The sequence below is a fragment of the Tamandua tetradactyla genome, chromosome X (genome assembly GCF_023851605.1).
Source record: "Tamandua tetradactyla isolate mTamTet1 chromosome X, mTamTet1.pri, whole genome shotgun sequence".
NCBI classification, from domain to species: Eukaryota; Metazoa; Chordata; class Mammalia; order Pilosa; family Myrmecophagidae; genus Tamandua; species Tamandua tetradactyla.
Genome location: NC_135353.1, coordinates 23,569,725 through 23,593,589, shown reverse-complemented (window position 1 = coordinate 23,593,589; position 23,865 = coordinate 23,569,725). Strand labels below are relative to the sequence as shown.

The following is a 23,865-nucleotide window of genomic DNA, read 5'->3' as shown; positions in this document are numbered from 1 at the left end:
TTTGCTTCTTTTTGTTTGTTTGTTTTTCTCGAGCTATGTCCTTGTGTTTTCCCCCCAAAATCTGCACCAGCTCTTCCAGTGCCCCCTAACTGATTGGCACTGTTTTGTAAACTGCAAATCAAAAGGTAAACATAAAGTATGATCATCATTCGTTCTTCTCTATCCTATCAGAATCCTGTGCTTTAGTTTTAGCAATTTGCCCATACTCGCTTGAAGATGCTTGTCATGACTACCACTTTCAAATTTGTAATATTCTCATTCCCGAGTTCCTTAGCCTGCTCTATTTCTATCTCACCTTCTAACATGCTGTATCATTTATGTATGTTGCTCTGTTATTATTTACTGTCTGTCTTTCTCCACTAGAATGAAAGCTCCCAAGGAGCTTTAGGGATTTCTGTCAATGCCTGGAAGATTAAATGTGTAAGAGTAAATAAAAATTGAAAAAGGAAAAACTAATAATAATTTGCCCTGGTGCACAAAGGGAAAAAGCCTCTCCACCAGGACCCTTCCCTTTTTTAAGAGCATTTTGTTTACAAACCTTGTCATTGTAAATTCTTTCTCTGCCTCCCCCTTGAGATGTCTGTAAGTCTTTTGAAATGCTAAATAAGCTTTTTGTTAGCTTTGCTACCTAGGAATGTCTTTCTCAAGGATTTGGGAGCCATCTCTCTGAAATGTTAACATCAAAGAAGTTAGCACCCTTATCTCCCCACCCTCATGGTAGTTTAACTTAGGCATCAAGCTTCCAATTGTAACTATGTGTCACGGGGGATATGAGAAGTTTTACTATTCCTTTGGATTGCCGCAATTAGGAAACACAAAGGCCACTCCAATTACCAGGTGAATTTAAGATCAATTATGCATGACAAATGGTTCTGTCAAATCACCTTACTTGACATCTAGTTGTTTATCTTGAGAACCCCAATGAAATGGGTTGCATATACTTAGCTATGTAAAAGGGTGGACTCTCTGTCTGCAGTCTCTTTAGCAGGTTTTCTGTGATACATCACATTCTGGTTTAATGCTCATTCAATAATAAAATTGTTTTGTCTTCTACCTTTGTGGATTGGCTTTGTGGGTTGGGAGCAGATGTCTTTTTAATTATATATCCCCCACAACAGTCACATGGTTTGCATTCAATAAATGTTTGTTGAATGAGTAAATGGATTATGGAAAAGAAGGGGGAGGATGTATTCTCTTTGGAAAGGATCTCTAAAGAGAGTCCTTCCATAATTTTAAATTATGTTCAGAAATCCCTGTAGATTTGCATGCACTCTTAAATTTTGGTACCCCTTTCATCATAAAAAAAATTGCTGATATATTTGAGCTTCTTAAAAGCTGGAAATAAAAAACTAGGAAATGAAGAAGGCATACAGGTGGGCAATGGTGGCACAATGGCAGAGTTCTCTCCTACCATGCCAGAGACCCAGGTTCGATTCCTGGTGCCTGCCCATGCAGAAAAGAAAAAAGAAAAGAAAAAGAAAGCATCCAAGATTCGTCGGATTTCCTCAACTTTTCTTCACATAAATTTTGTCCTGTCCACAACCCAGGCACAGAAAGTGGAAGGCCCTGAAGATGCCAAGTGAAGCATACATTTTTGATAGCTTTGTACTTCTAGTGACTACTGTTTGAAATACTGTGGGGTTTTTTTTTTTTTTTTGAGTCAAGTTTTATAAAAATGTAGAAATTGGTTTATCTTTTTGTTGTTGTTATGTTGTTAGCACACAGAATGCTTCAATGTTGTCTTTTGTAGAAAGGTCAAATACCATTAATAGAATGAATCTCAGGGGACAGACTGAAATGGGGGGAAATAGGATTTTCTATCTTGGATTTTGAAGATTGTTCTTGGTTCCCAGGAGGAATTCTCCAACATTTTGGCACAGAAAACCTTGTCATGTGGGGGAGCAACACTTCATGTTTTCTTCTTCCCTGACGCTATTAGCATAGAATTGAGACAAGTGTGTTGATATGGCCCTGGCACCCCAAAAGCAACTGTGTTAGGTAACAATACACAGACAGTACAGACTTTTGGTGACGACATCAAGATCGTGTCATTCAAAAGAGCCAAGATTCCTGTTTCTAGTTTGTGGATTGCCCCACTGAGGATCCTGCTTTTTATCATTTCCTCCATATCAGAATTGGCCTATGAATAGCTCTTAAACTACATGCTTCATGTGAAATAGCCACCTAGGTTGAAAAGTTTTCCTGCTGAAAGCAGCCAAAGAAGTCTGTTAAATTTTACAATGACTTTTGGGGGAGGAGAGTTTGGAAGTTGTAAAATATTATTAATTGTTGCCTTCCCCTGTAAGTAAACATGACTGCTTTTGTACAGTATCTTACAGAGCCGGATACAAATTGGCTTCGAGAGGGTGGATGGAATCATTTCCTACTGGATGTCGTTAAGATAGTCTCCAGTATTGACTTACTTGTAAACGTTTTATAGTTTTGCTTTTCACATTTGTCCTTAGTCTGCCCTCAACTGACTTGTGAAAAGTGTGAGGCAGAAATCCTGTTTAATATTTTCTCCATATAGAAAGTAGTTGTCTCAGAACCATTTACTGAAAAGTTCATCCTTTCCCTACTGATCTGTAAAGCTGACTCTCATAAACTAAGCTTCTTTGTGGGGGTGGGGGAAGGTGAGTCTGTTGTTGGGCCTGGTTCTGATACACTGATCAGCCTGACTAATCTTGGGCCAGTATTAAACACTCCTGATTCCTACAGCATTAGAACAAGGTCCTTATATCTCAGAGGGTAAATCCCACCTCTACCCCCAATATCACACCAAACTTTTCTTCCTTGGGAGAGTGTTGATTCTTCTTATCCATATGCTCTTCCATTAAACTTCTAGAATTAGATTGACAAGCTCTACATTAAACAAACAAAAACTCTGAGTCTCCCAATCTGTGAATATGGTGTAGCTTTCCATTTTATTTTGGCCTTTAAATGTCTTTCAATAAAGTTTTATGATTTTCTCCATTAAAAAAAAAATTTTTTTTGCCTTGGATCCTACTTTCCAAACTTTTAATTGTGATCATTTTTTTTGTCTGGACCTTCTCCAATTTCTTCATGTCTAAACCAAAATTTTGCACATACTTGATCAATGTCAAATAGAATATATGCTCCTTACAAATGTATTCCTATTTATAAACCTCACAATCAGGCAGAGCCAGGACGTAATCTCCCTTTACTTGGGAGGAAAATTCTTTCTTTTCCACTCTTGGGAAGTGGCAAATTAGAAAAGGCAGTTGACAAAATGAATATTTTGAAGCTTTGTAGTAGCTTTAATAATGGTCAAATTGCAATTAGCCTTTTCAGGTGTCCTGTTAAATTACCTCTCCCAATATCAATTTATCTGAAGCAGAAAATCATTAGAAGATTTCTTAAAAAGATCTGAGATCAGGCTCCTTTCTTTTGAAAAGATAAATTTATGGAAAAAAGGACAGCGCCAGAAAGGAATCTGATATTTGTGTAAACCACCCAATACATTATCCTTGTCTTCAGGGAAGCATCCTGTGTCCAGGCATTGAGTTCTGTTTTCTCCATTGTCCCCTTATAATGTAGTACCCACCATCTTTCTCTTTTTTAGCAAACTTTAGTAAATTCTTTTGTTATAAATTACCCAAATGTTGCAACAAAAATCCCTGGTAACTTGCATTTTGTTTACAGTATTAATGTAACCAAGAAATCAGAATTTAAGGGATGATTTTGATTACTGAATCGTTATATAGAGATTCCTTTTTGCTTTCTGGTATATTGGGGTAGACAGAGGGAATACATGAAATCTCTAAATTGTAATCTAGCTGCCTCGACCTCTGATAATGATTGTATAACCTTTATCGTCTGCCCCTGTGATTGTAAAAACCTATGACTAACCTTTATTTGTACCTTGTTATCCAGTTTTTCAACTTTAGAGTCTTGTGATCACTAAAGACAGCCCCTACGCACGTAGTAGTAGTAAACTCTTTCTCTCTTTGAAACTCCGGTGTCTCAGGAATGGGTTATTGAGCATATCTGGCAACAGAATCCATGGCCTTTGTCTGGTAACAATTACTTGATATCATATAAATAAATTTCTAGTATGAAAAAAATGCATTATTGCAATAATACCTCTTTGCAAGTAGAAAATCCTTGGTTTATAATAAAACTGTTAAGTGAAAAATAAGAAAAAAAGGTGTAAAATCATCAGCGCCATCTATTGCAGAAGTTCAACAGCTTCTTAAAATGTTACTCAACAAGTTGCAGAGCAACATATCTGGAAGCAACATATAATTGAAAAGAAACTGCTTGTTTTTTACCATTTTATATTTTCTGTAAATTTCTGTAGTATTTTCTCCTTCCCAAGTAGAGATGTACATCTTTTTGTGTCAGCCATTCTGTGCATTCGCCACTTGCATGTTTCCAAAATCATCATCTTCTTCATGTGTTCTCTTCAAACAGCCTGTGGTACCAGAATGGACAGATAATGACCTTTCTAACTGTATTAGAGACATCATCTGTATTGTTAAGTTTGCTAGGTAGATGGCTTCATATTCCTGAAGTTGATGGACCAGCATTAGGATTAATACAAAATCTTCTTTCTTGACCATAAGCAAATGCATCTCTCCTTGAGATCCCTGCATTTTCACAGACGAGAACTTTCTTCCAGTTTGTAAGCGCCCATCAATAAATTCTTTAGTCATGGGTTTAAAAAAAAAGTGTCATATTTTTCAACTGGATATCTGCAATATCCAAGACTAAATATCTTGCTTTTAAAAAATATTTTTATTGAGTAATATCAAATATCTTGCTTTTCATAGCAGAAGAACATGGGCCTAAAAAGAATCCAGGTAAAATTTCCTGCATCTCTCAGCTCACAGGCTAGGTCCATTCCTCGGCATCTTCTTTGCACTGTGGGAACATGGGGAACTCTAGCTTCACATCCTCCATAGTCCAGGCCTGTGGGCTGGTGGGCGGGTTGGGAAAGCGAGTTGCCAGGATGGCTGACCTCACAGCGGGAGGTGGCGGGACAAGGGAGAACCAGTGGCTGGGAGGCCTGACCGGCTTACAGCTAATGCACACAATCTAAAGGATCCCCATGGCAGCAACAGTGAGGAAGAAGAGGATTGGATGGCTGGGACTCAGCCACCATCTGCTGCCACCTTCCACCCTGAGTGTCTCTTCACCCTCAGGCCGCCCTACCACCCCCTTCTTTTTATCCTCTTTCCCATGTACCGAGTTCAAGAAAATCAACATAGTTTACACATCTTCTAGAAATAAATGGTTAATGTTCATGGACTGGGTTTTTCATTCTTTTATCTGTAGATTGCAACCTAAAGAAAGAAGCCAAGGTGTGCCGGTTTGAATCTGTTGTGTACCCCCAGAAAAGCTAAATTCTTTAATCCTCATTCAATGTTGCTGAGTGGGAGCATTTTGATTGTTTCCATGGAGATGTGACCCACCCAATTGTGGGTGGTAACTTTTGATTCGATGGTTTCCATGGAGATGTGTCTCTACCCATTCAAGGTGGGGTTGCTTACTGGAGCCCTTTAAGAGGGAACCATTTTGGAAAGAGCTTGAGAGCCCACACAGCCAGAGACCTTTGGAGGTAAAGAAGGAAAACACCCCTGAGGGAGCTTCATGAAAAAGAAGCCTGGAAAGAAAGCTAGCACACGTCGCCATGTTCATTTTGTGCCTTTCCAGTTGAGAGAGAAAAACCCTGAATGTCATTCGCCTTCTTGAACCAAGATATCTTTCCTGGATGCCTTAGATTGGACATTTCTATAGCCTTGCTTTAATATTGGAGATTTTCACAGCCTTAGAACTGTAAATATGCAACTTAATAAACTCCCTTTTTAAAAGCTGTTCCATTTCTGGTATATTGTGTTCTAGCAGCTTGCAAACTGGAACACAAGGCATTCATAGTGACAGTTACCAACTACTCTATCAGTTGAACAAGTACCCTGGGTCCATTCATACTTAATTTTCTAGATTGGAGTTAATCTCAATGGTGCAAGGTACCGCTGGTTGTAGCACTATTTTCATCAGCTTTTAGAACAAATGTCAAACCTCTTGAGAAAGAGCCTTTAAATTCCTAAGTGACCCCAAGAGAGCCTTTATTTTCTCCAAAGCAACAGCCATTTTCCGTATGCACAGTGAATAAATGACATGGGATGTTATCAAAAATCTCTTAAGACATTTCCTGCCAAAATATTATTTGTGAAGAATCATCACATTTCCCTGGCATAGCCTATTGATTAGAGAAAGAACTACTCTCCCAGAATTGTTTTCAAGTTAATTAACCTTGTTACATGCCACCCAACTGGACTCTTTATATGTCACTCATCTATGTCTCCACGCAGATTTCCCCTCTATCTTGCACACAGTCTTTTACTACCTAGTTCAGAAATCCACTTTCCCTAGGAGTAATTTCCTGAGTAATAACCTATTATAGGTATCTATATGAGGTATATATCCATTGTTGGTACTAAACCTTTCTTCAAGCTATTTCTATTTATTAGAACCTCACTGGGTAACAAATTCCAGAAGTTTGCTACCTGCTGGGAAAACTAGTATTTTCAATATTTGTATCAAATGTGTATCTTTATTTTTTTCTTTAAAAAAGTGATGCATCCTCATTGTAAAAGAATATTCGAATGACAATTAAAAAGCATTCCTCTTAAATCATTATGTGGAACCTTGGTATTTAGAATTTTGAATCTTAGTAAACAAGTTTGTGGTCATAGGATTCATATTTTAAAGATTTGTTTGGTTGTTCGAAGGTTTATACTACACACGGGTTAAAGCACATGCTCTGGAATCAGATTGGATTTGGGTTCTGGCTTCTTCTTTTCTAGTTCCGTGAGAATGGAGAGTCTCTTTAACCTTACCATGTCTCAGCTTCTTCATCTATAAAATGGGGATCATAATAGTACTGACCTGCTAAGGTTGTTAGGATTGAATGAGATGATACCTACAAAGTATTTAAAATAGTCTTCCACCTAGTGAGCACTTGATAAATGTCAGCTAAAATTTTGTTGCTGTTGTTGTTGTTGATCCTTCTAGCTCTATTTTTCCAGACTGAAGAGGTTCTTTATCCCTTAAGTCTTTGCTAAAACATCAGTTGCTTCTCTCCTTTGGTTATTTTAATTGCTCTTCTCTGGACCATTTCCAGATCTACTAATATATCTCTTGAGATTTCATTACCACACTCGCACAAAGTACCCTAGGTTACTTGTATGAGGGTAATGTGATGGTTCATTTCAAATCCGAAAATCTTACTTGATTTTTTAGCAACTTAAGTTATGTTCAGGAAATAAATTGGGAAAACTCCAGCATGCTTATACTGGATTCTAACTGATAGTTATGAGCTCATCTTTGTTCAACTCAGTAAATATAGGCATTTCCTATACTACTGCCCTAGAACTCTTTCTACCCTCTCTTCATTGGAGAAGGCATGAATTCTCACTGCTTTGATATTGTGCGTATAGCTTTCAACTCTGTCACTCTTCTTGACTTTGCTTCTGAACTCCAGACCCAAGTTTCCAGCTGCCTCTTTTGATATCTCCACTTGGATAGCCATACCAGTCCCTTAAATCCAATCTGTCCAAAGCAGTGCTCTTCCTTCTGACTACTGTATCCATGCTAGGAGCAGCCCTAGGTTTTCCATTTATCCAGGCTCAAAACCTTGGAGTCATCTTTCAATCCTTCCTCAAGCGTGCCCCACCACAAATCAATTTCCAAGACAGGTTAACCTTACTGTTGCATTGACTCTTGCATCTAGTTTCTCATTTCTATTCCTACTGTATCCGCTTAGTTAAGACATCATTACTTTTCAGCAGTGTCACTTTTCTATTGCCCATCTCTGTATTTCATTCATCCCACTTTCTGAGCCCAAATTAATATTGGGAGTTTTTTTTCATTTTTATTTTTTTTTAATTGGGAGGTTTTTGGTAAGGGAAATGGAGGAGTTAAAATTTCTGAGGCATAAAGGCCTTCCACAGTATAACCTCAACCTGACTTTTCAGCCTTTCATCTAATACACAAATTAATTAGTTCAGTGTTTCTCAAAAGCCTCCAATGACCAAGGACTCTATTAAGCACTGGACCAAACTTATCTACACTTTTCAATGATTAAGTGTTTACCAAACACTTAATATGTATGCAGCATCATAAAACCCTCTTCCAAGTTGTCCTTATTGAATTGAACCTATATCCCCAGGTTCAAACCTGAGTGACATTTACTGATGATCATGCATGTTTATTGAATGAGTCCCTACTTTGTTTAGGCTTAATGCTATAAATTGTCAGAAAAGAAATATATACACTTGGTCCCTACTCCCAAGTTCCTCACAACCTGTGGGGATAACAAATGTGTAAATCAGACATAATAATATGTTATGAGGGTTATGACAGAGATTTTCCCACTGTGGGAACCCATAAAAGGGGTCACTACCTCTGCCTTGAAAGCATCTTGGAAGACTTCATGACGTTTAACCCGAGTTTTGTTGGATAAACAAAAGTTAGTGAGATGAGAAAGGGGTGGAAAGACTATCTGAGCAGAGGGAATACATGGGAAGGCATATCAATGGCCTGAAACAGCATCCCGCATGCAGCCAACTTCAATGAGTTCAGAACTGAGATAATAGCAGGAATTCCCCAGGAGAGGAAGTTTAATAATTCCACACATTGTTACTCCAGTCTCTAAAGGTTTTTGCAAATATTTTTTTCATTTTCTGACCCAAATACTCTGAAATGCATCCAGGTAGTACAACAGCCAGTACAAAATATTAAGATCTCATTCTTTATTCTAGGTTTCATGTCAAATAAAGTTGAATTACATTGGTTAAATAAACTGACCAGACAGCTTAAATCAGATAGTGTGGTACCAAAAATTTAAATTTTGGCAAAATAAATCTCTCCTCCTTTGGTTTCACGCAGAAATTAAAGTCCTAAACTACAGAAAATGTCAACCTTTACCCTGTGTGCTGGTTTGAATCTGTGGTGGACCCCCAGAAAAGCCATGTCTTTTAATCCTCATTCCATATTGCTGGCTTGGAGCGTTTTGACTGTTCCCATGGAGATGTGACCCACGCAATTGTGGGTGGTAACTTTTGATTAGATGATTTCCATGGAGTTGTGACTCCACCCATTCCAGGTGGGTCTTGATTAGTTTGCTGGAATCTTTCTTTAAAAGAAAAAACATTTTGGAGAGAGTCCCTTTTCAGAGCAACAAAGCAGAGAGCCCACGCAGCCAGAGACCTTTGGAGATGAAGAAAGAATATGCTCCCAGGGGAGCTACATGAAGCAAGGGGCCTGGAGAGGAAGCTAGCAGCCATCACCCTGCTTGCCATGTGCCTTTCCAGCTGAGAAAGAAACCCTGAACTTCATCTGCCTTTCTTGAGTGAAGGTAACCTCCTGTTTGTGCCGTAATTTGGACATTTTTATAGACTTGCTTTAATTCGGACATTTTCATGGCCTTAGAACTGTAAATTAGTAACTTGTATTCTATTTACCTTCGTCCTAACCAGATCAGCCTCATTCAGATCCCTAATTGAAGTCTGATCTCTCTTTCAGCTTCTTTAACAATTGCTGTATGGAGTAATGTCACTCCTTTAGTACTTCTAGAGCTCAAGAACGCTGAGTCTGAGTCTCAGTTGTCACACAGCTACCCAAAGTTCCACTGAGCTGCCAGGCTATACGCAAAGGGCAAAGCATCTCAGAATTTAGAAATAACAGTTGAAGCTCATGAATAACTGGAACTGCTGTAAGAGTTTATAATCTGGGCCCTAGTTTTCTTTTAAGCATTTTCTAAATTAACCTATTTCCAGAAATAAAAACATTTTATTGGGGACATCAACCATAAACTATAGTAGAAGTTTTGTCTTCTCTCACTTTTACACATTGTTCTAGTTTAAAAGCTGCCGAAATCTGATATACCAGAAATGGTATGGCTTTTTAAAAGGAAATTTATTAAGTTGTAAGTTTATAGTTCTAAGGTTGCAAAGATTCCAAATTGAGGCATGAATAAGAAATTACCTTCACTCAAGAAAGGCCAGTGAAGTTCAGGGTTTCTCTGTCAGTTGGGAGTGTACATGGTGACGTCTGCTAGGTTTCTCTTCTGGCTTCTTGTTTCATGGAGCTCACCAAGGTGCATTTTCCTTCTTCATTTCCAAAGGTTTCTGGTTGTGTGGACTCTGTTGGTTCTGGTTGCTCTCCTGGCTCTGGTGGCTCTAAGGCTTTTTCCAAAATGGTTCCCTCTTAAAGGACTCCAGTAAGCAGCCCCACTTGGAATGGGTGGAGACACATCTCCATAGAAACCATCTAATCAGAAGTTGCCACCTACAATTGGGTGGGTCACATCTCCATGGAAACAATCAGAAAGGTCCCACCCAACAACATTGAAAGAGGATTAAAGGACATGGCTTTGCTGGGCTACACAGTAACTTCAAACTGGTGCATTCCACCCTTTGGACCCTAAAAACACATGTTCTCCAAATGCAAAATATATTCATTCCATAACAATGTCATTTAAACCATGTCAGCAGCAATACAAATATAATACAAAGTCAGAAACAGTACAACATCTCATCAAAATCAGCTACAGGCATGGTCTGTCCTAAGGTAAAAGTTCTCTTCTTGCTCTGGATCTGTAAAACTCAGAACAAGATATTTGCTGCCAACATACCAAGGTGAGATAGTCATAGGCACATATTCCCATTTCCATAGGGAGAAGTTGGAAGGAACACAGAAGTCACTGGACCCAAGCAGTTGCAAAGACTTGCAGGGAAAATGCCATCAGATTTCAAAGTCTGAGAGTCATTTATCTTTGGGGTTTTAGAAGGTGGCAGTCCTACCCTTCCCATGGATGCACGCAATGGCCTGCCTCTCTCTGAATGCAACCTTGGGGGACATTGGGGAGACCACCTTTTTCTCAGTTTCCCCCTCTTCAAGCATCGGAGCTGTACCCGGACTCTCTGCCATCTCCAGGGCACATGATGAAACGCTCCACAACAACGTGGTGGCAGCCAGGCTCTCCTCAATCCCGATGGAATGTGCTCCACCCTCTCCAAGGCCTGAGGTGGCACAACTCTTCCACTGCAAAATGTGAAGGCCAACCCTCTGCCTTCTCGGCAAACTTACTCTCTCCTAGTACTTGGGTGGGTCCACTCTCCTGGCCCAAGGTTTCTTGACTTCATATTTTAGCCTTCATAGTTCTGCCTCTGAATTTATTTTTCCTCCAATGTGTCCCTTCTCTGTCCCTCTCAGTCACGACTGGGGATCTTTATACAAATCCCCAACACTCTTGTTGGCTTTCTATGCAGTAGCCTCAGACCATGCCCATTAGATAGAAGGAGTTTACACAAATTCTTCCTGGATAATTCCATCTCCAATCCTGGCTTTCTCTGGAATGGCTGACTGGTTCCACATTTGGCCAAATCCTCACATGGGACACCACTCTCTGGAGTTTCTCTTCCTGGAAGCCCAGAATTTTCCAGCACCTCACTTTCTGGTTTCTTTGCATTCAAGAGTTCAGTTCTTGCCTTATCTCTTTCCTGTTGCATTTTGCTATAAGCTGCAAGGAGAAACCAGACCGCACCTTTCTGGTTTCTTTTTTGCTAAATATCCAAGTTTATGGCTTTTAAAATCTGCCTTCCAGCCAAGGCCACTAGCCAATTTTGCCAGATTATCTGCCATTTAAAAATAAGGATTCCCTTCCTTCCAGTTTGCAATAACACGTCTCATTTCTGTCTATAGCCTCATCAGGGGCATCTTTAGAGTCCACATTTCCACCACCAGTCTCTTCAAAGCATTCTAGGCCTTCTCTGTCAAGCTCCTCACAGCTCTTCCAGAATGTTCCCCTTATCCATTTAAAAAGCTGTTCCAACATGTTTGGTATTTGTGAACTGCAGCACCCCACTTCACTGGTACCAAAATCTATTCTAGGTAGTAAGCTGCTGAAATGCGATATACCAAATGGAATGGGGTTTTGGAAAGGGTAATTTATCAAGTTGCAAGTTTACAGTTCTAAGGCCATGAATATGTCCAAATTAATGCAAGGCTATGAAAATGTCCACATTAAGGCACCAACAAGAGGTTACCTTCACTCAAGAAAGGCCACTGAAGTTCAGCATTTCTCTGTCAGCTGGAAGGGCATATGATGAACTCTGCTAGCTTTCTCTTCCAACTTCTTGTTTCATGGAGCTCCCCCAGGGGCGTTTTCCTTCTTCATCTCCAAAGGTCTCTGGCTGCATGGGCTCTAAAGCTTTTTACAAAATGGTTCTCTCTTAAATGGCTCTGGTAAGCATCCCCACCTTGAATGAATGGAGATACATCTCCATGGAAACCATCTAATCAAAGTTTACCACCCACAATTGGGTGTGTCACATCTCCAAGGAAACAATCAAAAGCTCTCACACAACAATATTGAATGAGACTTAAAGAATTTGGCTTTTCTGGGGTACACAACAGATTCAAACCACCAGAATCTCTAATATATGAATAACATTTTACCCATAGAAATGTATGCAAAGAAGCTTAGAAAATCCCTTTTAATTTATTTTTATTTTTATTTTTTGGTATGGGCAGGCACCAGGAATCTAACCTGGGTCTCTGGCATGACAGGAAAGAACTCTGCCTGCTGAGCCACCATGGCCCACCCCCTTTTTTATTTTGATGACACTTCCTAAACACTTCTCATGTAATATATTAAACTAATTTTAGCACCTCACTTTTACAAGGTGATAGAACAAATCTTTTGCAAGAGTTTGAAATAAAAACATATCCTTTAGCATTCAATTTTGGGGAAGGCAAAATGTCAAAAGTTATTAGGTTTGAATGTTATGTTAAACAAGAAAAAAGTTTACTATAAAACAATATTTGGTTCCTTATTTAACCCAGGTGACAACAAAAGGCAAAATAGGTATTAATATGAGTGTAAGGAAAAGATTTAGCTCCTTTAAATGTGAGAAGATGTTTTCTAAAATAAAAGATGGTAAAGTCAACAAAAACACCAACAAGGATATTATGAAAAACCTTTCATAACTTCATTAAGAGCAGACCAACAATCCACATTATTTTAGGAGAGAAATTAAACTCTAGTTTCGTATGAATGCATAGTTTGACACCCAAGCTTTTTAAAAATATTATAAATGAACTTATTATAATTTTGGTCAACATTGACTAGGACAAACAGAATTCACTTTCACAAACCTTCTACAGCTTTCATATCCATTCAGGTCTTCTCTTACATATTAAAATCAACAATCTTACTTTAGGACAAAACCGTACTTCTTTAGACAAGGTTATCAAATTTTAATCAGCAATGAGTGCAATAAATAAAATTCACCTTCACAAACTTACACAAATTTCCATATTCACCCAGGCTTTTTCCTATATATTTTTGAGGATTAAACTACATACCTTTCCTTAACAAGGCACATCCTGCATACTTCATACACCTGAATAATTTAAGTTACCAAAAAAGATCTTTGACACTCTCTTTAAACATCCTACAAAACATAATTATTCTTAAAATAAATTTTGTCAAAGTAACTTCATTTCATAAACACAAACTTACATTTTCACCTTCTTAAAGAGCTAATACATAAAATGCTAGCTTATTTTATCAATAAACTTGTATAAATTTAGGAAGAATATACCCAAGTAGAATATAATTGTATTTGTGTGCTTCAAAAGTCATCACAAAAACAGGAATAGGACTATATTTTGTCACTGCATTTTTGCAGCTCTATTTGCTTTTCCCCTTTTTATTGATGGTTATCTTAAAGGTTATAAATATCTTAATGTCTTTAAGATATTTAATATCTTAAAATTATGAACCACTTTAAAAGCATACTGTCAAGCTCTGCAAAATACACTACAATTGTTTAATTTGTCCCAAGCATAAATCCAGGAAAACTTTTTCTCAGGACATTGTCTTTTACTCACTGAAATTTGGCAGTTAGCTCTTATTTAATCTCCCCTATCCCAAGGCTACTTATGTTTTAGAAATAATTTATTGTGGCTACTGTGGCAAAGGTATTGTTAGAAAAAATTTAACTGGGGAATTCTTTCAGAGCAAACAGGGCCTATTCTTTTTTTTTTTTAATCTTTTAGTGCAATGTTATTGATATATATTCCCACACCATATAATCTATCCAAAGTACACATCAATGACTCACAGTATCATCATATAACTGTGCATTCATCACCATAATCAATTTTAGAATGTTTTCATTACTCAAAAAAAGAATAAAAATAAAAATCAAAACCCAAAACATCCCATTCCCGTTATCCACTCCACCCATTATTTTTTTCTTTATTTTGTTACTCATCTATCCATTTGCTGGATAAAGGGAGTGTCAGTCACGAGGTTTTTACAATCACTTTTTCACATAATAAAAGCTATATAGCTATAGGATCTTTGTCAAAGATCAAGGTTACTGAATTGCAGTTTAACAATTTCAGGTATTTCCTACTAGCTATTCTAAAACACTAGAAACTAAAAAGAAATACCTATATAATAAGTCATAGTCATAATCATTTGTTAGATCCTATTTTCTCAATTACACCTCCTCCCTCTCATTTGATCGTTTTCTTAATCTTCAGGGAAGTCTTGGCAATGGCCATTTTAAGTTCTTCGTGCTGGAAAGGTGTGTTAACATTATGGCATAGAGGAAACATGGTCTATTCTATGACATTTATTCTGTTACCCTTTCTAATCTTCAGGCCCAGTAGAAAGAACTATAAACCAAATTCACACCTCCTTCATCTTTCTGCACTCAACTCTCTTCCCCCATACTTCCTTAACAGGTTCCTTAATATTTGGCCAAGGTTTAAGAGGCCCTGGGAGCAGGGATAGGTGAGACAGAAAGAATGTGGCCTGCACTTCTGAATTGGTTCTAAAAGTTTTAAATGAGGGTGGTGGGATTTAAGATCCATAGCGTTGATGAGAGTTCCTATGACCTTCTGTTGTTTCCATTTATTAGATCTATTTTGCTTAAAGCTGTGACCCTGACCATTGGAAAAGCCTTTGTTTTTGCCTGGATTTGGGAAATTATAGGCAGGGGTTTCTTTCCAATGTCCAGGTTTTTTTTTACAGTAATTACAAGTACGAAGGCCTTGAACCCTGGTACCTAGAAGGTTGTTGTTTTGTTTTGTTTTTTTTTTTCCTTTTTCTCTAGGACTCCAGGAGTACTAATTTATACATGTATATATACTTATTTACCTTTAACCAATTTGAATAGAGAAGTATTTTAACAGTTTTCTTGTTGATTTGCTGTTACCTTCCAGAGGCATGAAAATATGCTTTGAGCAAGCAGACAGACACAAATAGAAAGTTAGACACACAAAAAACATTTGAGAGAGACAGAGGATTGACTATACATCATCTCATCCTATTTCTGCTCTCTTTTGCAGAACAAGTCTAACATTAATACAGTTCTTTTCCTTTTTTTTTTTTTTTTTACATGGACAGGCACTGAAAATTGAACCCAGGTCTCTGGTATGGCAGGCGAGAGCTCTGCCTGCTGAGCCACCTTGGTCCACCCCAAATCGTTTTCTATAGGACCATTTCCAGACCATTTGTCTCATGATTTTAAATCATATTAAGGTCATACTGTCTTACAGAAATAACAACTTTTTTACTTTTCATAGGCACGTAACTAAAATTCTTCCAGTTTTTTCAAAACACAGCCCAAAGGGATATATTGAGGAATGGTATAAGAATTAGAATTTCCCATTTTAAATAATTTCAGTAACCAGTAACTAATTAGGAACATTTGAACAATACAAATGCAGTAACACACCAACTAACAATTTAAACACATTTAACACTTACTATACATTTAAGTAACACACCAATTAATAATTAAACCTTACACACCAATTAACAATTAAACAGGCATTAAACACTTACTTAATCTCATTAAACACCAATGAATTGTTGAATTGCTTATTTTTTAGGAGTATACTCAACAGCAGGAATAAATTCAACACATGAACTCAGGTCAGGGCCTTGAACCCTGTACAGAAAGGTACTCAGAAAACAGAAAGGTGTAGAGGTCAGAGCAAAGGGGGATCATTCTGGAAGTGAGTCCCAGACATCAAAACTTAGATCCAGGGGACTCGAACCTCCGTAGTAATTCCTGTTCCACTTTGACCTTGGTGACCTACTCACCCGCTCAGCTGACAGATCTGGAACTGGAAACTATTTCTCTCTTTGAAGCTTTTAGGCACCTAGGGCTTGTGGTGCTGGTGAAGGTGCTCACCTAGTTGCTGAGCCCCTAGAATAACAGAGTCTAGTGACTACAAAAGGCTGGATTACTGTGCTTACCTGCCAGGGCTCCAGAATTTCAGGTAGTTGGGCTCCTTCCTTCTTAGGAACCTTGTCCCATCTGGTTTGCCAAATTGATACTGATCAAAAGTGGGGGATTCTCTGTTTGATGCACACTCAATTGACCAATTCTTGAGACAAGGTATTTCAAAGAGAGAAAGAGTTTATTGCTAAGCATGAAGCAGATCAGATGGTCTATCAGCCTAAAAATCTGTCTCTGAATTGAAGTAACTCTGACTGTTTTATAAAATCAAAAGACAGGCAGGTTTTAGTATAATTAGTACAATGGCTTGAGATGACAAAGTTAGAGATTATCTCATTATTGAGCATGAGAAGATTGATTACATGCCTTGACACAGAACATGTAGGAAAACGGTGGCCTTAATATGATGATGGGTGTGATTTTGAGTATTATAATGAGGTATAGGTCACTTATGGATGATGGTTTAAGCTACTGTGCATGTCAGGTGGGCCAATTTTAGTTAGATCCAGATTTGTCTAGTAAAATAGTCTAAGAATTGGGGTGGGTTAGTTTTGGGCTTTCTCAGACTCCTTCATTAATAATCATTAGAGTCTCTCTTTTGTGATCATAAGACTCTAAAGTTGAAAAACAGGATAAGGGAGTACAAGTGGGGCCAGTCACAAAGTTTTTACAATCACCAGATAAAGGTTATATAATTATACACTCATTATCAAAGGTTGAGGGAGCTGGGTTGCAGTTCAGTTATTTAGGTACTTCTTTCTGGCTATTCTAATACACTAAAAAGTAAGAAGAGCATATATATATAATGATTCAGTAATCAAAGTATTTGTTAATTCTTAATATCTCAGTTACAGGATGGCTGAGGCAAAATATACTTGGGGGAGAAGGACAGGATATAAAGATAAAGAGGCAGTATGGAGTCAGCATATGGGGAGCATTATGTACCAGACCAAGAAGCCAGAACTGAAGGTAACTGGTGGCCAGAGAGGAAGGCTGTGATAGAATCAGATTTGTGCTTTAGAAATACTCTTCTGGTAGCAGTGTGGAGGAATGATTGGAAGGCACTGAGGCAGGGGTCAAGAAACATTTCCTGTAAAGGGCTTGATTGTAAATAACTTAGGCTTTGTGGAGCTTGTGGTCTCTGTTGCAACTACTCAACTCTACCTTCGTAATATGTACAGAATGGGTGGGTGGGTGGGGGTTCTGATACAACCTCACTGATGGACACTGAAATTTGAATTCCGTATAAACTTCATGTGTCACAAAATATTATTCTTTTTTTTTGTAAACCATTTGCGGAACCATTCTTAGCTTTCAGGCTGTAGAAAACTGGTTGCCAACGGGAATTGGCCTTCAGGCTATACTTTAATAATCCCTGGCCTAGGGTATAGGAGTTCAGAGAATATAGACAACAGTTTTGAGAAGTTTTTTTTTTTTTTTAAGGGGAGGGGTGAAATAGAGCAATAGCTAGAGTGGTGGTGTAGACAAAGGGTTGTTTCTCAGAGGAGACTTGAAAGTGTTAATAGAGAGCAGAAAGAGAGAGTGGAGAAGGAGCCTTTGAAGACGGTAGGGTGTGTGTATGTCCAGGGCAGTGATGAAGTAGAACCTGGAAGAGGTGGGAAGGAGGTTATGGACCGCAGAGCACAGGTTGAGGGGTACTCTCTGAAAAGGAGGAGGAAACACTTCTTTCTCTGAGGCTGGAGGGGAGGAAGAAAAGATGGGTATTGATAGGAATATTTAAGAAAGTTGCAGGGTGGGAAAGAGAGGACTTTTTCTTGAGGACCTTGATTTTCCCAGTGAAAAAGGAGGCAAGGCTCAAATTCTAGGTGATTTGTCTTCATGAGCACTGAAGGCACCCAGGGGGAGGGCAGGGTGATGGGGAAGAGAAGGAACCAGATGCCCAACTACCCAAAGTATCTGCAGGAGTGATGAGGAAGTAATTAGATGACATGAAGGTGGAGGAATAATGGGTTGGGAACAACAATGGAAGAGAGCAGAGTCCTTCTTCAAGCCACGTAATACAGGGTGTGAGTTGTGTGCATGCGGTTGGGACGAAGTGAACAGCCTTCTCTTGAAGCAGCATCTGAGCACAACCAGAGACCTGGGCAAGACTCAGGTACTGGTGAGGGAGGAGATGGAGGGGGCATCATGGCAGCAAAGGATAGGGTTGGGTGGTCCGTTCATAATGGCAGGCCTTCTAGAGAGTACCCTGAAAAAGACTGGCAGGAAAGGCAGCTCTGAGGGGAGAAACTGAGGGTGGGGTCAGAGGCATAGAGCAGGGTTGGGTTGAGAGAGTATATTCTGTGGGGAGGCAACGGCTCAAGGAATTGGTTGTTTGTTGGAGTTATTGCTATCTCAAGATTCCTCTTGGAATCTTGATATAAAGTGCTTGCTAGAGCTACGGAAACAAGAGATACCATAGTTGAGTCTGGGGCTGGCAGACATTTTCTAACTGTGGTCAGGCAAGCAATTTGTAACCTTGGTTTTCCAAGTTCCAAACACTTAGAGAATGAAAAATGGTTTTGTGCTGAGGCAAAACAGCCTTGGATTGGGTGGTTAAGCCTAAAGAAGCAGTCAAATTCATTTGCTAGGTCTTCTGGAGCGACCAAGGTAGGTCTGGGGCAGGGGCAGTGGGGGAGACTAGGAAGGATCCTTGCCAGCCTTTCTCGCCTCTGCAAAGCCTAGCTCTGTGTGAAAGTCTGGTTAGGCTGAAGTCAGGGTATAAGGAAAGTCTGGTTAGGCTGAAGTCAGGGTATAGGGGACAGGCAGACTTGAAGTTTCTTGGGAAGTTACTAATGGTAGAAAATAAACTCAGTCACATTCCCTGGTTTGGTAACGTTCCTGACCTGACACGAACACTGTTCTGGTGCTTTAAAAAAAAAAAGAGAGAGAGAGAGAGAGAGAGAGAGAAAGAAAAAGAAAAAAGCTCACCATCTGCACAGAGCTTAAATGCTCGTTAGTGGGGGTGGGGAGTGAAGTCTACATGGGGGCAGCCTGAACGTTATTTGCTTTAGCAGAGAGGTTATATGGCCATGAAATGAACGCATTTGAGAATCATGATTTCTAGGCAGAATGATAGGTATTGGAGTGATAGGAGTACCATTGATGGTGTGAGGAATTTGAGAAAGAAAGCGTGTTTGCAGAAGGAAAATAACCAGCTCATTTTAAAGCATTTTTAGTTTTTGAGGTTGGCAGACTCCAACAGGTCTGAAGAGTGGGGAGCAGGTCAGGGCTTGAGATTTGTAGCTCATCCATGTGGAGGTAGAAATGTCAGTCTACAGAAAACAAAGAGCCCACAGAGACCGGGTGATGTGAAAAACACGGAGAAAATAGGAGTACACTGTTCTCTAATATGGAAGCGAGAACTGAAAATTCCGATGTGCGAGGTTGAGAGGTGTAGGAGGCTGAGAGCAGAGAAAATACTCTTTGAAGAAGAGAGACAGGAGATCGGGTCAAAGGCGACTTCCGAGCTAGGGAAATTTGCTTTAAGTCAGCAGAAAAAAGGAGCAAGTAAAGGAGAAACCCACCATACCACCTCTTCTTGAGGAGGGGAGAGGAGTTTGAGCCCGAATTGATTGAATCTTCCTTGGGGGCGGGGGTGGGGGGAGGGCGATGAGTTAGTTTTTCGGTGCAGTCTACTGCCATGAGAGATGATTAATTAGGTGTGCACAAGTAAAGAAAACTGAATATACAGACACGCAAAATCCATGCCTTTGAGCCAATTCTTTTTATGAACTACTGGGGTGGTGGTGTTTTTCCAAGGAGGACGGAACGAGGAGAATCAGATTTAAATTAACAGAGATGAAGATTCAGGCCACGCCCAAGGGGGCAACTTTTTATCCTGTTAAGAGACACAGGGGGACAATATTGAGATGGGTTATGAAAGATCGATTCCCCTGAGAGCGCTAAGAATAGGATTTAAAGTAGACGTGTCGCTCAAACTGCCTCTCCTTCGATATGCTGAGCGGATGTCTCTGTTTCAGAAGGCAGTGCGCTAGATTCGACGGCCTTTCATTCCTACCCAGCGCTCGGGTGTGTTCTGTGCTGAGGCGGGGTGGATATGGGGGAAGAGATGGGCCCAGTGGGGACAGACAGGCAAAGGGATGGGGAAGAGCAGCCTGGGGATGTTGCGTCCCCTTTAAGAGCGGCGACCGCGGAAGCGGCGGCGCGCGCTTCGGCGGCTTCCCTCGGGCCCCGCCCCTTTCCCGTGAGCCCTCAGGGAGTGGCCGGACCCCGGGCGGCAGCCGGTGAGGACAGGGGCGGGGGACGGGGAGGGGTGGGGGGGAGACATGGCTCCGCGCGGCTGGCAGCCGGCTCCCCTCCGCCGTGACAACGGTGGCGGCGGCAGTCCCTGGGTAGGCCTGCTTACGCGGCCCCTCTGGTTGCTCCTGGCAGTGGGCATCTTTGGCTGGGTCGGCGTTTCCGACGGCGCCGGCGGCGCGGCCAGAGCCATGGACGAGGAGATCGTGTCCGAGAAGCAAGCAGAGGAGAGCCACCGGCAGGACAGCGCCAACCTGCTCATCTTCATCTTGCTGCTCACCCTCACCATACTCACGATCTGGCTCTTCAAGCACCGCCGGGCCCGCTTCCTGCACGAAACCGGCCTGGCTATGATTTATGGCAAGTGCCCCAACCCCTGTCCGCCTCTTGGCGCTCCACTTCTCTCTGCACGTCGGCTTCTTCACCTCCTCTCCCGGTCCTTCCCGGCCTACGATCGGCTCCCCTTCTGTTCCTTCCATTTTCCGCCTCGCCTCCCAGCCCCCGCCGCCCGACTCTCTGCCTCGCTCACCCCCCCCCCCCTTTTTTTTTGCAGCTTCATCTCACCTTTCTCCGCCTTGCCTCCTTTCCTCCTCTGTTTCACCCCCCCCTCCATTTTTTCTGCCTTGCACCCTCTTTCCTCTGCCTTTTCACACCCAATTTCTCCTCCGACCCCACCCCCTTTCTCACCCGCACCCCTCCATCCCTTTCTCTGCCGCTTAAGCTGGGAGGCCCGGACTGAGGCTAGGAGGGGAGTGGGTGCGGTGTCTCGGATTGGGCTGTGGACTGCAGGAGGGGAAGGCACCATTTCCATCGATTTCTCTGGAGTGCCAGTTTGTTTAAGGTTCATTGAAGCTGCAGTAGTATCCATACCGCTAAGAATCTGGTGTTCTTTTGGAGACGGAGTCGACCTTTACCCATCACCCAGCCCTTGCTACGCCTTGTCCTTTCGAGGTCGATGATGAAAGAAAGCCTCCTGTGTAACCGATGTGGAAACCCGAATGGGAAATATGCCAAAGAAGGCTTAGAACATTTTAAATGACCTGCCGATTTATTGAACTACACCTATATCTGATACGGATACATATGGTTGACCCTCCCATTTCAGGCGTACAGAAGTGAAGCCAGGGAAGAGTTAAGGGTTCTCCGAGTAGTGTGTTGTACTATAGATGCTCAGGACAGTTCAGCCAAACAGTAATTTCACACCCCACGCTTATGCAGTATGGGTGACTTGATGTCGGCGTAGGATTATTGGCTGGTTGGTAGAGTAAATGGCTTCGGTCCTCGTGACTTATGGTGCTTTCTTGTTGAGACTTTTACTTTATTTTTAGTTTTTGGTAATGGGAAGAAAAGGGCAAATCAGACCTTGGGCTCAGAGGTGTTTTGAGCTGTGCTGGTGCTTCTCATGAGAGGGAAAGAAGATACATATTGCTGACCATCAACCTAAGATGACTGTGAGGGTATAGCTGAAGAAATAGGGGTAGACAAGCAATCCTTTCTGTGCAGCACATGAGTGAAGGTTGTTTATCTTCATTTGGAACAGACCTAAACTGGTGAGCTTATTGAGGTTTGTTTCACAGACTAGCAGATGGGTAGAAGAAGCTTTGGCACAGAGAGACAGTCCTCTAAGCTCCCTCCACCCCCACCCCTTTCCAGTAAATACAGACTTCTGGAACGTGCATCTCAAGGGTAGCAAGGAAAGCTTGTGTGGTGAGGAAAATGCATGAATTGAGGCTTGTTTTTCATTTGTAAGGTAATAAAATTATAAGACTGTGCACAGTGTCTCAGCTCTCTGGGACACCTCAGTTTTAAACACATTAGATGTTTTTTAAATTGGTATTTTTGCACTTAATTCACAGCACCCCTTAAGCTAAATTGGCCAGAGAAGCTGTACATTTCTATATGAATTCTCTATATAACAATGTGTCTTTAATTTAGCATCCTCAACAAACATTTACTAAGGAGCCAACTAGATATCATGCATAGAAAATGCAAAGAGGCATAAGATTTTTGCCTTCAAGGAACTTATTGTCCTTTTTGGATAGGCAGGTTGTATATAACACACACACAGAAACACACACACACACTTATATAAAATAATGGCATCTTAAATTTGGTTAAATCCCAAATGAGTATTATATTAAAAGAAGGAACCGATCATAGATAAACCTTTCTTACAGAGATAGTATGATGTAATGGTTATAGGTGCAAGGCTTTAGACCAGAGGTTGAACATTTTTTTCTGTGAAGGGCCGGATAGTAAATATTGTCGACTTTAATGGTCACATAGATCTCTGTGTCTTTGTTACATTTTCCTTCTCTCTCTCTCTCTCTCTCTCTCTCTCTCTCTCTCTCTCTCTCTCTCTCTAAAGGCATAAAAACCATTCTTAGCTCGTGGGCCTTAGTTTGGCAACCCCTGCTTTAGAATCAGACCTGGGTTGCCATCACACTGTGTGTGTGTATGTGTGTGTGTGTGTGTAGTCTTAGGCTAGCTTTATACCCTCATCTATAAATTGTGGGTAAGGATGGTAGGATTGTGAGGCAGAGATGTTGTTAGTTTAGTCCCTGACTCCCCAAGTAAGTGCTCAATAAGCCATGGTTGTGCTGTTGTTATTGTTGGTGTTGTAGCTCTATTTGCTTGGGTTAGACTTGGAACAATTCTTTTAAATTGCTCAGTCTTGTGAATTAATAGATAAACATGGTACTTTAAAAAAAATCGAATAGGAACTTAAAATTGTCCTGAAGCCATTTGCTCTTGGGAACCTGATATCATTAACCTCATCTCACTCTTGGGTTGGAGTAGAAAAATGGGATTAACGATTACTTTTCCTGAAGTCTCCCAAATTAGTAAAAAGTCTGAGAGTACTTTAGTGCTAGTATTTTGTAAAGAAACAAAAAGAGTTTGTTTTGTGGATTATAAAGTGGAAGGGCATTAATCTGAGAGTCGAATCTGAGGTTGACTCTGCCTGGGTTTGGCATTATTTAGCCTATCTCATTTTCTCAGTTTGGGAAATAGGGATTCTATGTGTACCTTCTTGAGTAGCTCCCAAGGTCAGTTTGAGAATAGATGGGATTGGGTCAAAGTATTTCCGATATCATGGGAATTGAAGTTTTCTGAACCTAATTACTGTCTGTCATTTACCTTTTCTTATGACTCTTGTACTATCGTGGCAATTGTGTTACTCTATTATTTAAGACCTTTATTTTTGACTTCCAGGTAAAAAAGGCTCCTCTGGGAATGTCTCGACCTCCAAGTCTCAGCCCACTGATGATTTTATTCCTGTGATGTTGGGGTTAGCTACTTAAACCCTGGGGGA

General features: G+C 40.5%; 1 protein-coding gene and 1 pseudogene across 2 annotated transcripts in view; one reads left to right on the top strand and one right to left on the bottom strand.

Annotated features, from left to right (window-relative positions):
* Positions 1 to 4,361: 4,361 nt before the first annotated feature.
* On the bottom strand, positions 4,362 to 4,923 carry LOC143670577 (serine/threonine/tyrosine-interacting protein pseudogene; annotated as a pseudogene).
* Positions 4,924 to 20,567: 15,644 nt separating this feature from the next.
* Positions 20,568 to 23,865, top strand: part of SLC9A6 (solute carrier family 9 member A6) — a 73,720-nt gene continuing 70,422 nt past the window's right edge. For both annotated transcript variants that reach the window (XM_077145815.1, XM_077145816.1), the window contains exon 1: positions 20,568 to 20,912. In XM_077145815.1, coding sequence (XP_077001930.1) covers positions 20,582 to 20,912 — 331 coding nt within the window. In that variant the 5' untranslated portion in view covers positions 20,568 to 20,581. The remainder of the gene's footprint in view (positions 20,913 to 23,865) is intronic.